The 13,880-nt window shown below is 38.2% G+C and overlaps 1 protein-coding gene across 2 annotated transcripts; it reads right to left on the bottom strand.

The window, feature by feature from the left end:
* Window positions 1-448: 448 nt before the first annotated feature.
* cdx4 (caudal type homeobox 4) lies at window positions 449-9,585 on the bottom strand. 2 transcript variants are annotated; one of them, XM_089017601.1, is made up of 4 exons: window positions 9,096-9,585; window positions 1,394-1,539; window positions 614-784; window positions 449-520 (listed from the first exon to the last, which is right to left on the bottom strand). In XM_089017601.1, the coding sequence occupies exons 1-4, from the start codon at window positions 9,583-9,585 to the stop codon at window positions 449-451; spliced, it is 879 nt and encodes a 292-aa protein (XP_088873727.1). The 2 variants fall into 2 exon arrangements, with proteins under 2 accessions (XP_088873727.1, XP_088873719.1); XM_089017593.1 differs by having other exon boundaries at window positions 449-784.
* Between the last annotated feature and the right edge of the window lie 4,295 nt (window positions 9,586-13,880).

Genomic DNA, 13,880 nt, shown 5'->3' with positions numbered 1-13,880 from the left:
ATATATATATATATATATATATAAAGCAATTTACCACATTTTAAACCAGGTATATGAAGTTACTTCTTGTAATGGATCAACTCTGAATTCAAATTCTGCAAAAAAGTTTTTTATATACAGGTACATTGTTAAAATTTCCAGAGACCACCATTCTATACTATTCTCATCCACATATTTTTTACACTGTAAAATTTAACATGATTGATTATTCCCTGAGTTTTCATATTTCACAAAAAAAGACATTACAAGCCAAAAACATTTATATCTCGTTAAAATTCACAAACAATGTAAAGCTTTGGAAATTGGAATCTCCTTTCCCCTTCCCTCCTCCTCCTCCTGCTAAGGTAATGGAACTATTGTATTAAAGGAAAAGCCAAGCATATTGTGTGAAAAGGCCTTCTGCAGTGTTTCGGAGTGCTCCATTTGGTTCCGTGTGCTTGTTGCCACATCACTGGCTGACAGTCACTTGCTGTATATTCCTGATGGGCGGCAATGTGCTCATGGCCTGTGCTGGAGGGGGCTGAGGGTGGGGGTGGGGATGTGGATGAGGATGAGGATGCGGATGAGGATGAGGATGAGGATGAGGATGGGCATGTGGGTGAGGGTGGGGGGCAGGGTACAGGGCGCCGTGGATGTCTGTTGGACTGAGCGAGCCCGGAACCGGCAGAGGGCTGACGGAACCTGGGTCGCTGTGCACGGATCCCCCACTGCCATCCGACTGGCCCATCTTCTTCTTGATCAGCTTACGTTCCTTGGCGCGCCGGTTCTGAAACCAGATCTTCACCTGCCAACAAAAAACAAACACCAGTATTTCATTTTGTCTTATATTATTGTGAGATTTTATTTTTTTAAGATGTGATTAGTGCTAATTATTTTATTTTAATGATTGACTTTTATCATTTTTTAGCTTATTTTTCTATACATTTTTAAATATTTTATACTTTATTGTAATTTAGTTTTTTTTATATTTAACGATTTTAAGTGTTATTTTAAGTTATTGTATTTTATTTGTTTATTATATTTTATCTTATATTTTACTGCATGTGATTTGATCTTATTCGCTTTTTAATTTATTATATTGTGTTTCTTGTTTATTTTTTCATTTCTTCTTGATTTTATTAACCACAGTATATAATGCACATAACAGGAGAAACTTAACGTCAATAAATCTCTAACTATTTTTCCTCATCGATGGTGTTATTTTTTATCATTAACCTATGTAAGAAAAATCACTGGCAAACTAATTGATTTGCTCAGCACAGGTGCACCACACCATGTCTTGAATGCAGCGAGAAAGATGAGGTGCTCAAGGAATGAGAAATCATGACTCAACTATAGGACATGGTGAGCAACATGCAAGGTTTGTTTCTTGTTTGTGTGTTGCGCGTTCCACCTGTCTCTCGGACAGGCCCAGGTTAACGGCCAGCTCGGCTTTCCTCCGGATGGTGATGTATCTGTTGAAGTGGAACTCCTTTTCCAGCTCGAGCCGCTGGTGGTCCGTGTACACCACCCGATACTTCTCCTTCGTCCTTGTCTTCCCTTCATGCGAAAATAAAAACATGCACACACAGTTATTATAGAGCCGGTATTCTGAAACACTTATTGTAAGCCAAATGATACAATTTCATTTTGCTATCTTGCTAACTAGCGATATAGCAAGTTAGCTTGCTAGCTATCAACCAATCTATCTCACTGCTTTACTTCCTGTATATGATATCTGTCCATGTTAAGCGCTTTGTTACTGCTTCAGCTCTTGTTACAGCGCTGCATAAATTAATATATATGTATTGTAGCTATCAAGCTACCTATCAAGCTAGCTATCCCCTGCTCCCCAAAAGACATTTGTCGTTAGCTTCTTTTTTCCCCCACATAAAATATTAGCAAATATCTGCGTTTACTTTGGTAAACAAAGCAAACAATTGTATGTCTTTTCTGTCATGTTACAGACCAATGAATTCTTGTGTTTTTTTTTGTGTGTGTGCGTTCCTTTTCCGCACTGTTTATTTGAAATAATGTCCTGTTTTGGAATAAAGGGATGGAAATCATTCAATTGTTTTTTCCAATCTACCATTGGTTCATGGACAAACTAGTTGCCAAGTTAATTGATTTTTTAACTTGGCATTTGTTGCAATATATTCAGCCGCCCTTGATGTTGTTCACTTGTTTTTGTGTTTCAGGCATCAATGATAAAAAAAATGTTTTTTTTTTTCAAGAATAACACCAGGTGGGACACAATTGTAAAGTGGAACCAATTAAAATACTTTCAACTTTAGGGGCAAATGGAAAGAGATGCAGATTTTACGGTAAGACATTCCTTATCTCCAGTGCTATCGACATATTTTATTATCCTTGCTGTTGTTGTCTTTTATCAGGCATCTTCATCTTTATTAAGTTCATAGAGTTGCTTGTTCTGTAGCCACAAGGGGACACAAGCCAGTGTCTTCTTGTGCCTGTCCTAACCCGGGATAAATGCAGAGGGTTGTGTCAGGAAGGGCATCTGACGTAAAAGCTTGGCCAAAATAAACATGCGAATCAAACCTCTGAAGATGGCGGACACGGATTTGCTGTGTCGACCCCTGAATGGAAAAGCCAAAAGGAAAAGAAGAAGACTTTTAACTTTAGTAGGGTGTGCGATAATTTTCATCTTTCCTCCAAAAGTTCTCTCATGAATTTCTAATGATCCAAAGAAACTTACATGCAGGTAAAGTTGTGGAGAAGCTAAAACTAGAATATGAAAAGCTGTCACCAGCTTTGAACTTCTCACAGAGAGAATTTCAATCAATCTTTTACTAATGTTGAGGGAACAGACCACTGCAAACCTACCAAGACCCAGACCCCCCTCCAAACTTTTACCCCAAACAAAGAAAGCGCTGATTAAGGATGTAGCTAAAATGCCCATAATTAGCTGTACACTGCACAAATCTGGTCGTTATGGAAAAGTGGCAAGTAGAAAGCCACTTTTTTTATAATTTAAAGCAGATTCTTTACTTACAGACAGTGTATTGTAGGTGTTCAAATACCTGACATGTTTCGGCGTATAAGAAAGCCACTTGTCAAATTAGATGTTTGCCACGCCCACTTTTAAGACACAACTATTAAGTGAAAGCAAGTGCTCTCATGGTCAGATAAGACCGAAATGTAAAATCCAAAACATCTGGAGGTGCTTTTCTTCAGTAGGAACAGGGACGATGGTTAAAATTGATGACATGATCACCGGAGCCCAATACAGGGCCAAGGTAACCTGCTGGAGTCTGTAAATGATCAAAGACTGGGACAGAACTCAACAAGATCATGATCTGAAATGTGTCATACAATGTACAACGGAATGGTTCTCAACGAAAAATATCCACTTGTTCGAACTGCAACAAAGTCCATACCTCAACCCAATTAAGAATTTGTGTCAGGATCTGAAAAAACTTTTTCACAAATGTTCTCCGTCTAATCTAATCCTGTGATGGGGCTATTTTACAAAGAAGAATGGACAAAAATCTCACTCAGAATCAGAAAGCCTTTAATCATTCCACAATGGGGAAATATCGGTAGATATGCAAAACTGATAGAGACACACCCTCAAAAACTTGCAGTTGGAATCTAAGAAAAAGATGATTTGACAATGTATTGACTGATTGGGGATATTTATTCTTCATGTTGGTTTAGCTACCTAGTGCTTTCTACTATTTTTGTGACTGCTTTATTGGTTTCACTCCCTCGTGCTTTCTATTATCTTCTTTGTGACTGCTTTATTTCCTCTATATGATAGCTGTCCATGTTAAGGGCTTTGTTACAGCTTCAGCTGTTGTTAAAGTGCTATATGAATCAATATGTATTGTATTGGATTGTATGGAAAAATAAATGTCCAAATGTATCTTTTTTTAAAGCCTAAAATTGTAAAAAAAAATGGACGAAACATTGCAAACTACAGTCCATATGCACACACACATATATATATATATATATATATATATATATATATATATATATATATATATATATATATATATATATATATATATACACACACACACACACACATATGAGAGACAGCATAAGAGAGAGATTTTGTGCACTAGTGTGTCCAGAGATATTTCTCAAGTGAAATATGCGCCTGGGTTCACTAAATGTTGGGAAAGTGCACATAGATAGACAACCAGGCCTGGTCAGACCAGAATTAAGCGGCGGGCCGTCGGCATGCCTGGACCGGCCGGCCCTATCTGCTTCCAGCATCAAATCCACATCTCTGCTCTTCACATATGCAAATGTTGGCTTTGATGTGGACCTGCAAGTCCCCCTCGCCAGGATTTTTGAACTCTTATAGCACACACACACAGACATACACAAGCCTGCAGATAAAAACAGTCTGCGACACTCACCCAAGATGGCGGAAGCCAAATACAGGGAAGGCAAAGGAATGTTTACTGCTTAAGTTTAGGTATATTTCAAATGTAGCTTTTCTTCAAGAAAATCTTTTTCAAATGAATGGGAAGGCAGGCGGGTAGCAGTCAAAAGTAATCATGACAGATGAAGAATTTTGATTTAGGAACCCGGATTAACATGAAAACAACATTTAATGCTTTAGTCAAAGAAAATTTTAGTACGGTCATTATTTTTTTTATGAGACAATTGGTTCTGTAAGGCAATTTCGTGAGTTGGAGTTCCGTCTGCCTTGGCTCATTATTTTATCTGTGGTTTGAGGCTTCACATTAAGTATAATGTGCACAAAATAGCAATTTGTGGCTAAAAATGGGATAACACCCATGCATGAAACAGTACTTTGTGGTCATGGCATATCAAGTTGTAGCTGTAAGTAATATACAACATGCAAGAAATGCAAAATTTAGTGTCGGGGCTCTATTCCATTCGCTTGGCTAAAAGTTCAAGATGTTCATGGGAATACAAAAACAACGAGTTGTTGTTTTGTGGTCTTGTTTACAGCCAAGTGCACATCTACTGTAATTTTTTTGGGCGTGGGTGAAATCTTCTGGGGATAAAAAAATTATATATATATATATATATATATATATATATATATATATATATATATATATATATATATATATATATATATATATATATATATATATATATATATATATAGCCATGGGGATAAATGTCAACGTGAAACTGAACTATGATGTATATCAACTGATGTTGAAAAAACATTGTCTTGATTACTCCTCAAGGAGCTCCTTTTGTATTTTGCACTGTCAGTGTTCCCAATCCAACTTTTATTTTACTTTACTGACTGAAATAGTCATCTACTACTCATGCAAATTCGACTAAATTCCCATTCACGGTATGAATAAAAGCATCACCATATCTATTCACCCCAACCAACGCCCCTTCCATGACACGCGTGCCCCCTAGTCAACGTTCTCGTGTAACGTAACGTAGTGTAACGCACGAAACGCACTGTGAGTTGTGAAAAGCGGCTCTCCCTTCTTGAAGAAGGAAGCGAGGCCGCATATCAAAGCGAGACGAGGTGTCGACAAGCTGCTCCACTTCGCGGTCTGACCCACGCTCGTACACTGCAAACGCGCAGTCACGTCACGTGACTTCTCCACTCACGACCTCAAACCCAACCTGGCGTCTTCCTTAACCCCCCCCCCCCCCCCCCCCCCCCAATCACCCCATTCATAATCTTCCTCGCGACCTCCGCCAAGGCAAAAGAGCCGTCACCGGCCCGGGCCCCACTCAAGCACTTCGCCACCTTCCCACAGCTTGGAGGACATCGTCGCGATACTGATTTGACTCAGTATTCATGAGTTGGTTTGGGGAGGTATTTTTAAGGAGTGCTCAAGGCTCACGTTTGATCGTCAAAACGGACAGAAGACACAAGTCATTCGATGAGGAAGTTAAAGAAAAACAACAATAATATGCAATCCCGATGTGCATGGAAATTAAAATAAATCACCCGTATAATCATGAATTCAATATTAATCGTAATTGTATACAGCAAATTCCAATCAATTCAAACGAGTGGTGTATGGATAGTAAAAATAATCAAATAGAGTATTCTACGTGTTTTATACGTTGTATTTGATTATAAGTTATTTACATGTGTATTTACAATGGGTAAAAACTAAGTAAATTCACTAATTTAGCCAATGAAAATTGTTTTTCCTTGTATATAAATTGATTTGAAAACATTTCAAATGAACCAATGAACACAAATGTGAACTGCGAGTCGATATGTCAAATATTTGATTAAACTTTTTGTTTCATTTACAAAGACTCAAGTAAGAAATGACTTGATGGAATACAGAAAAAAAGAAAAACACAAACTTTGCATTATTGTAGCATTAAACAACAATTCTAATCATTTTTGTGCACTGTTATATTATCAATAATATTATCAATACTATGTTATATCCTATTTTAGTGTTTTTTGTTGTCTTTATACTAGTACACCAGAGTATCCCATGTAACGCCGATTACTAAGATTTTTAATGGTAATATCAACAACCATATGGTAGAAAGTCAGTCTTGCAAGGTGTATTTACATTTAAATCCAGGACAGGAGAATATATATATATATATATATATATATATATATATATATATATATATATATATATATATATATATATTTGTATGTTTGCCATTATGACATGACAATATGACATCATCACTCCACATGAAAAGAGGTCCATTCTTGGCAGAAGTGACACAGGAACAAAATAGAAATCATTAACCCAAATATCAATTATTTTCTTTCGTAACAGTTACTTACAAAGCTTTTAACAAATGAATGTTGATATTTATATAGGCTCCAGCATGCACGCCTGTAACACTTGTGAGGATTAGCCGATTAGAAAAGGATGAATGGAAATTTCTAATCTTTTCATTTTTCAACTGTTTCTAAATAATGAGGAAATCTTTGGATGGTCTATTTCTATAACGTAGTGAAGGCAACAATAAACTATTTAATTAGTTGTCAAACAGGAACACTTTCTTGCAACTTGCATTTTGATTCATGCTTGTTGCTTATCACACATTTATATGTATACTGTATGTCAAGTAATTGATTTATTTACATATGTTTGCATCCCTGGTAGGGAGCAGAGCTCGTTTGCGGACTTGAGTTGAAAAATAGCCAAATAGGGAAGGTGGGAGGATCAACAGTGGAAAATTACATTGGTTAATACAGTGGGGGACAACTTTTAGGAACCAACATTGCCCATTTAAGAATGGATTATACACTATTTAATAATAAGTCCTAAATATGCAGGGACCAATCAAAGTGCTTTGTCCAACTACAAATGTGTCAAAATTGACTTTCTTAGGAGGTAAAATACTGTATATTTTATTAATCAAATATTGTTTCTTTCCTCTTTTAACGCACATAATGGAAAAATAACAATTAGGAAGAAAAATTGGGGACTTATTCTCTTCCCTCTTAAGTCGGCATAACCACTGTGATGAACAAAATATAATTAGGGTCATTTTCTTTTCTGTAAAAACTTTGTAAGGGAGCTGTAGCTAAAGGTGTATGGTGTTTTTCATTTTTTTTTTAAATAAAAGAAAAATCACTTCAAATAACTACATGAAGTATGCATATTATTTCTCTTTGGAGGGTACAATGCAGAATTTGATCGTGAGATACGTCTTTCAATAGTAAAATGTTGTTCCTTGGGTCCTACACAGGGCCTTAACAGTTGTATCAAGCAAGATGACCATTTTTTCAGCTAAGTATGCACCCTCCATCCTTGCTTTTGCAATATGTAATAGACACTTCTCTAACATAAACAAAATACACTTGACTTCTCTGATGGGGAAAATAAAATTAAGGAACCAAATATGGTGGACAACTTGATCAAGAATGTAAAATACTTAAATGACTATACAATTCCCGAAGGAACCAAATATGATATGTTTACTCCTTGAAGAGTGAAAAGTTTACTAATAACCTAATAATTGTGACTTAAAGGACCCCCAAAACATACATAGTTCATATTTGGGGGATAATATATATTTTGGTAACCAAATATGGTTCTAGACATCATTAAAACACACCATTGAAGGGATAAATAATTCCCATGCGCTCTTTTATGGGTGTGTTTTTGATCAATTACTTTGTAATCAACCATGTTTCCCCAAAAAAGGGTGTGGGGGAGAGATCACTGTTTGGAACCAAATATGGTAAATAAGTAAATAAATAAACAAAGGTTTTCAGGAACCTTGTATTGGTCGTTCAAAATACAGTCTTTAACAGGAGAAAAAAAAAACAAATTTGAGGAAGTGTGCAAAAGCACACATGCTAATAATACAGTGCTTTTTAATAGCGTAAAACAAATCCACTCTTTTAATAGAGATCAATGACTTTTAGCAAGTAGATATAGTTCAGGGTTATTAAAGTTGTCAGTTACACTCGATTACAAAAGAACTTTCACAGTGAGGAACCAAATATGGTACCCCTATTTTGTTTTTCTACTTCATTTCCTTTCCTCTTCCTTTCATAAATTTGCTGCTGTTTAATCAAACTTTCTCCTTTTCAACACTAATAAAGGCAAATCCAATCCAAAAACTACACTCTTTAATGAGGGAAAATAACTTTGAGAAAGTACTGTATGCTTCATTGGGCTCATGTTGCAAGATATAATTTATTCTAAGCAAATCACTGCAAGGAAATTTGTTTTGATAAGCAAACTACACTTGTCACTTGAGTGGAAAATATCTTCAGAGGCAAATGTAATACATTGCCTTGTTGTGAATGGAAAAATACATTGTAAAAGAAAAATATAGAAACCAAATGTGATCCCACGGGCTTTAAAAGGGTATAATTTCCACTGTTATTGAGGAAAAAAAATGAAAACAAAAAAATATTTGGAGTCAAATCCTCTTTACTATCTATAATGTAAAGTATATTCTTTATTGGGGGTGGCAATAACTTGAAGATTTGGCTCTTAGTCTTATGATAAGAGCAAAACAAGACAACATGTCACGTGATATGAGTGGACCAAAAATATCCATACGGAAAAATAAGTTCAGTCCCATGTCGTGCGGGCATAATTTATTCCTAACCTTTTTTTGGGTCACTTGTGCTTTTCTTTCGACCTCATTTTTGCATATATTTTTTTTCTGGCTACGTGTCTCACCTGTGGAGGAGGACTGCGCAGTTTTGCTCATCCACTGGTAAGAGTTGCGCCGTTCTCGGTCGGGCGACATATGCGCGCTCCCGCTGCCGCCACCGCCGCCGCCACCGCCACCGCCGCTCCCGTCGTCCGTGGGCGGCGGCGGCTGCAGGAGGGCGGAGGCAGGCGGCGGGTGCATGTGGGTGTACTCTGCCGAGCAGTAGGGCACCTGCCCGGGCGACGAGTTGTTGACGGGTGTGGCCAACGGGTTCGGGGGCACCATGCCGTAGGCGCTCCAGTCCTCCCGGGAGGCTCCGTACGCCGACGGCCCCCAACCGCCCGCCGCCTGGCCGTGGCCGTGCGACTCCATGTTGGGGACGTGGTGGTATCCGCTGAAGTCAGGGTATTGTGGCGATGACACAAAGTTTTGAGGGGGTAAGCTTATGCTGGGTCGTCGCACGGGGCCTTGGTGATACATGCCGCTCTCTTTATCCAAAAGATAGCCCACATACATGGCTTAGGCTCGCACTTCAAGGAGGTTCGACTTAGAAACAGTCTAAGGGCACATACTTGAAAATGGGTGGTGGGTGAAAAAAACTGAAGGAAATCCTCGTGAAAGTGGTCCAAAATAGGGGTCCCCCTTTTATTTTTTTGTTAGTTGTAGTCCGTACAGGTTGTTGGTGTTGTCACATGATGTGCTACTCGCTGCATGACAAGATACCACTAAAAGTCTGCAAGCCAGCCGCCTTGACGTCAACTCCCTTCTACATTTGCATCCAAATGAACCCCCCACACCCCCCCCCACACACCCCCCCCCTAAGACACACACCCATTCGAGGGGGCATGACATCAGGTGACAGTGGGCCTTCTCCAGCAAATTTATTCATTAACATGAGAGACGCCAAACACAGGCCACAGAGCACAAAAACTGTACAAATACACATAAAACAAAATGGGACTCACCCGGGCCATCCATGAAAACACATTTTAGATTTAAAAAATGAATGACATGACTGCATTTTTAATGTATCTAATATATTTCTAATATACGTATTTCGATACGTAATAAAGGCAAATCCAATCCAATATTTAATGAAATATTGGATAATTCCCCGGTATTTAAATTAAAACTTAAATATACTGTCTTCTTAATGTCTTGTTTTTTTAAAGAAAAGTAAAATTTTCCCCCTGCTTCAACATATGCAAACATTTCGATTTTATTTTTTAAACATTTCCCGGAAAATCACCGCCCACATTTCCCCCACTTCTCTAGATAATGTCAATTTCTTAACTGTCGTAAAACATGTTAGTAGAGTATGAAGTTATACAGATATATTGAGCGCTAGCCTCCAAAAATGCATTCACGATAGAGATTATCGACATGCATATAAATCAAATTAGTTAAAATAAAGCAAATTAATAGCACAAATGAAAATATTAGTCATGCGGACTATTTTTAGACCTTGCCTACGAGCTAATTGGTTTCTTCCAAAAATGATACAAATATATATAAATATTTTTTCATTCATTCGCTTTCAAACGACGTGTTTATGTATTCTACAGGGAAACCGTACGCGTCACTGTGGCCTGTGACGTCAGTGAAATAATGACCCCCCGCCCCCCCCCTCACTTTTCTGAGCCAAACTTTGCAATATGATAAGATGATTGCCGCAAAAGGTCTCATTTAACGAACGGACCGGACCGCACGTTTGTAAGTTCCACGCTTCCAATATTTGCTCGCATATTCACTTGCAAATGAGGTGCAAAGTATGGGAGACCCCATCCAACGCCTCTCCGAAGCACACATTCTCCCCCTCTTCTCCCTTGAACCGTGCACTGCGTTCACACCTCAAGGTCACACTTCTCAGCTAATTCCGGTTACAAGGATGAAGAACACGACCCCCACCATCCCTCACGACCCCCTCCTCTTCCCCACATGGGAGCGGCACGATCGTCATTGCAAATCCTGCTGCCAGTCCAAACCACAGCATGCAAAACGAGACGCGTGGACGAATTTCAAACGGTTTCAATATGAGTTGGAATCGTTTCATTTGTCAGGTGACTAATTGGCTAGTAAATGGTGACGACATCTCTTTAAAAATATTTATGAGTTTCCAATGAAAGACACTAGTATACCTCTTCAACTGGTGTATTTTTTTCAAGAAGAATGATGTGGGGGGCATTGAATAGAAATACATTTACTAAGTGCGAAAATAGTTTATTGTGTTTAACCATATCGTACCACTTACCAGATACGAGTAAACTACCCTGTAAATTTGTCATTTTGCACGCAGGCAAGTAATCCTAGACAACAGACCTAAAAAGCAAAAATAAACAAACAAACAAACAAACAAACAAACAAACAAAAACAAACAAAACAAACAAACAAAACAAAACAAAACAAAACAAAACAAAACAAAACAAAACAAAACAAACAACAGAAGGTGACATTTGAAGGGTTGGCATGTTAAGCTTACAATTCAAGCTTTCGTCAACGCACTGCTACCCTCTGCTGGTCTTACTGGGCACTGCGTTTCCCTTTATCACACACTTTATGACACAAGGGGGCAGCCTCGCTCCATACTCAACCACCTAAAATATGTACTTCTTTAAAGAACCAGCACCATCAATGTCAAATTAAAATACAATACTGTCACAACACAAGTACAATCAAAACAGGGAAATCGCTGAAATAACGATTCAATTAAAATGCTCAAAAAAGTTGAACTGTATAAAATAAAATTTGTACAAATAATTCCGTAAATCTGCATTGATATTACTCATTGGGATTGGACGATTATCACCAAAATGCTATTCATGTTTTGGGATCTATCTTGTATTCACAAATAATAATCAGAATTCTTCATCATAAACATTGATGTTTTTATTACATTACGTTTCAATAAACAATACACAAACATTTGCAAACAAATGAGCTTTTTGGTGGCAGTAGCATTGTGTTGTTTCTCATGTCCATTTTTTGCCATTCTATTTTATCTCGACACAGAAGTGACTTGAGGCAGGGTGCCTTCGCTTTTTATTCAGATAGCCTCACGACGCGGAATGCACACGTTTGCCCCCTAGTGGTTGTCAGACGACGGATTCAGAAAGTATTTGAAATGCGAATAATAGCATCAATCCATGGATGCGATTAACATTTGCTTTCAGAAGACATTTGCAACACCTTAAAATCGTGTCCCAAAATTACTCAGCTCGACTTGAATTGTAGACCATTAGAAAAGACAACCACCCCAATGACCGCAGCTGGAAGAAAATGCACTCATAATAATGTTTCAAAACGAAATAACAGTGAGCCTTGAGTCATAAACTATCCTGCCCTTGACCGATTCGTCGCTCCGGAAATTCTTTTGTTTACATTTTCCAGTCTGATCAAACCTTTTTTTCTTGGGATTGTCATTTTAATTTGCCAGTTGGGATACAGTGGTAATGGGAAAGCAGGGGATATGTTCAGGGACATTTCCTTTTCAGGACGAATATTTACAGACGCTCGTTCCATTTGTGCATTTACAGTGGAAGCGTCTGGCAGCCACAATGCGCCCAAAAAGCATGCATGTTTTTAAGAGGGTCATACCATAATTTTTCTGCATTTATTTAACAGAAATTAACCTGCTGTCATGTTATTTTTATACGCGCGTACACAAAATAAATGGCTTAAAAACAAACCAATCCGAACCAATCACATTTCAGATTCACAAATAACCGCCATCGGCAATTCTTCCTGGTGTTATCAGTCTTCCGTTCTCTGATTGGTTAATCAAAACTGAATCAATGATATTTACAATTACGGGCAGGTGATCGACCAGTAGGCTGACGAATGCGAGTAATTACGAAAAATTCATTTCGTTTCACGATGTATTTTTTTTTCCGGAAAACTGGAGTTTAAACCAACGGTGTGAGTGGCTGGGTGGTTTCCCTCCGCGAAAACATATATTTTCTGCACACTTTCATGGCATGTATGTGGGCTACTTGCTAGCAAAACATACAAACTGCATCAGCATTCATGGTGAGTCCAATGTCATTGTTTTCATGTTTGGATGTGTGTGTCCTCTTTTTTTTGCTCAATAACGATTGTGACCTGTTATGATTAGTGTGTGTGTGTGTGTGTGTGTGTGTGTGTGGGGGGGGGGTTGGAGTGGTTTGGAGTTGATCGATTTAGCTAGTTTTTGTAAGTTTTTGTACATTTTAAAAACCCCTCTTGGAGGCAAAATGCATTAAATAATGCCACTAATAGTCATATGAGGTTGTTGGTTACAAATTTGGAGGTGGATTAGGGCACCACCCCACCCCAGGCTTCAGCTCAAAACTTGTTGGTTGCCACTGGGAAAAATAGTATTGGCAACATTTGGGCTTGTCTATGGTATTTCACATTATATGACAGCATTAAGTTAGCTGACTCAGATGACATTCCATGTTGCGGTTGAACTGGCCTGTGTTTTATAATTGGCTTGCTTTATTTGGTTTCTGTTGTTTGGATTAGTTCGCAGTTAACTTTAACTGGGCATGACAAGCAGGTTGAAGCACGCACGCTCTGCTTCTCATTTTGAAGAACTGTGCAAGCATTGCCCCTCTGTGTGCCTTCCAAGCAGAATTCGTTTGAAGGTTTACGATTGCCTTAACATAAATTATTTGGTTGAACCCATCTATGGTGTTTTGCATTATCCTGTATGCTAGCACAAAGCTGGCGGGAATTTGTTCCACCCTTTTCCAACATTTCGCTGTGTGATTCTCTTTTTTAATGCATCAGTTTTGCGTTTTGCTGTCACTTCCAAATAGGAATGACAAATAAAC

Source organism: Hippocampus bargibanti, linkage group LG02 (assembly GCF_051943395.1).
Source record: "Hippocampus bargibanti isolate YZ-2025 linkage group LG02, ASM5194339v1, whole genome shotgun sequence".
NCBI classification, from domain to species: Eukaryota; Metazoa; Chordata; class Actinopteri; order Syngnathiformes; family Syngnathidae; genus Hippocampus; species Hippocampus bargibanti.
This window is presented reverse-complemented; position numbering and strand designations above follow the sequence as displayed.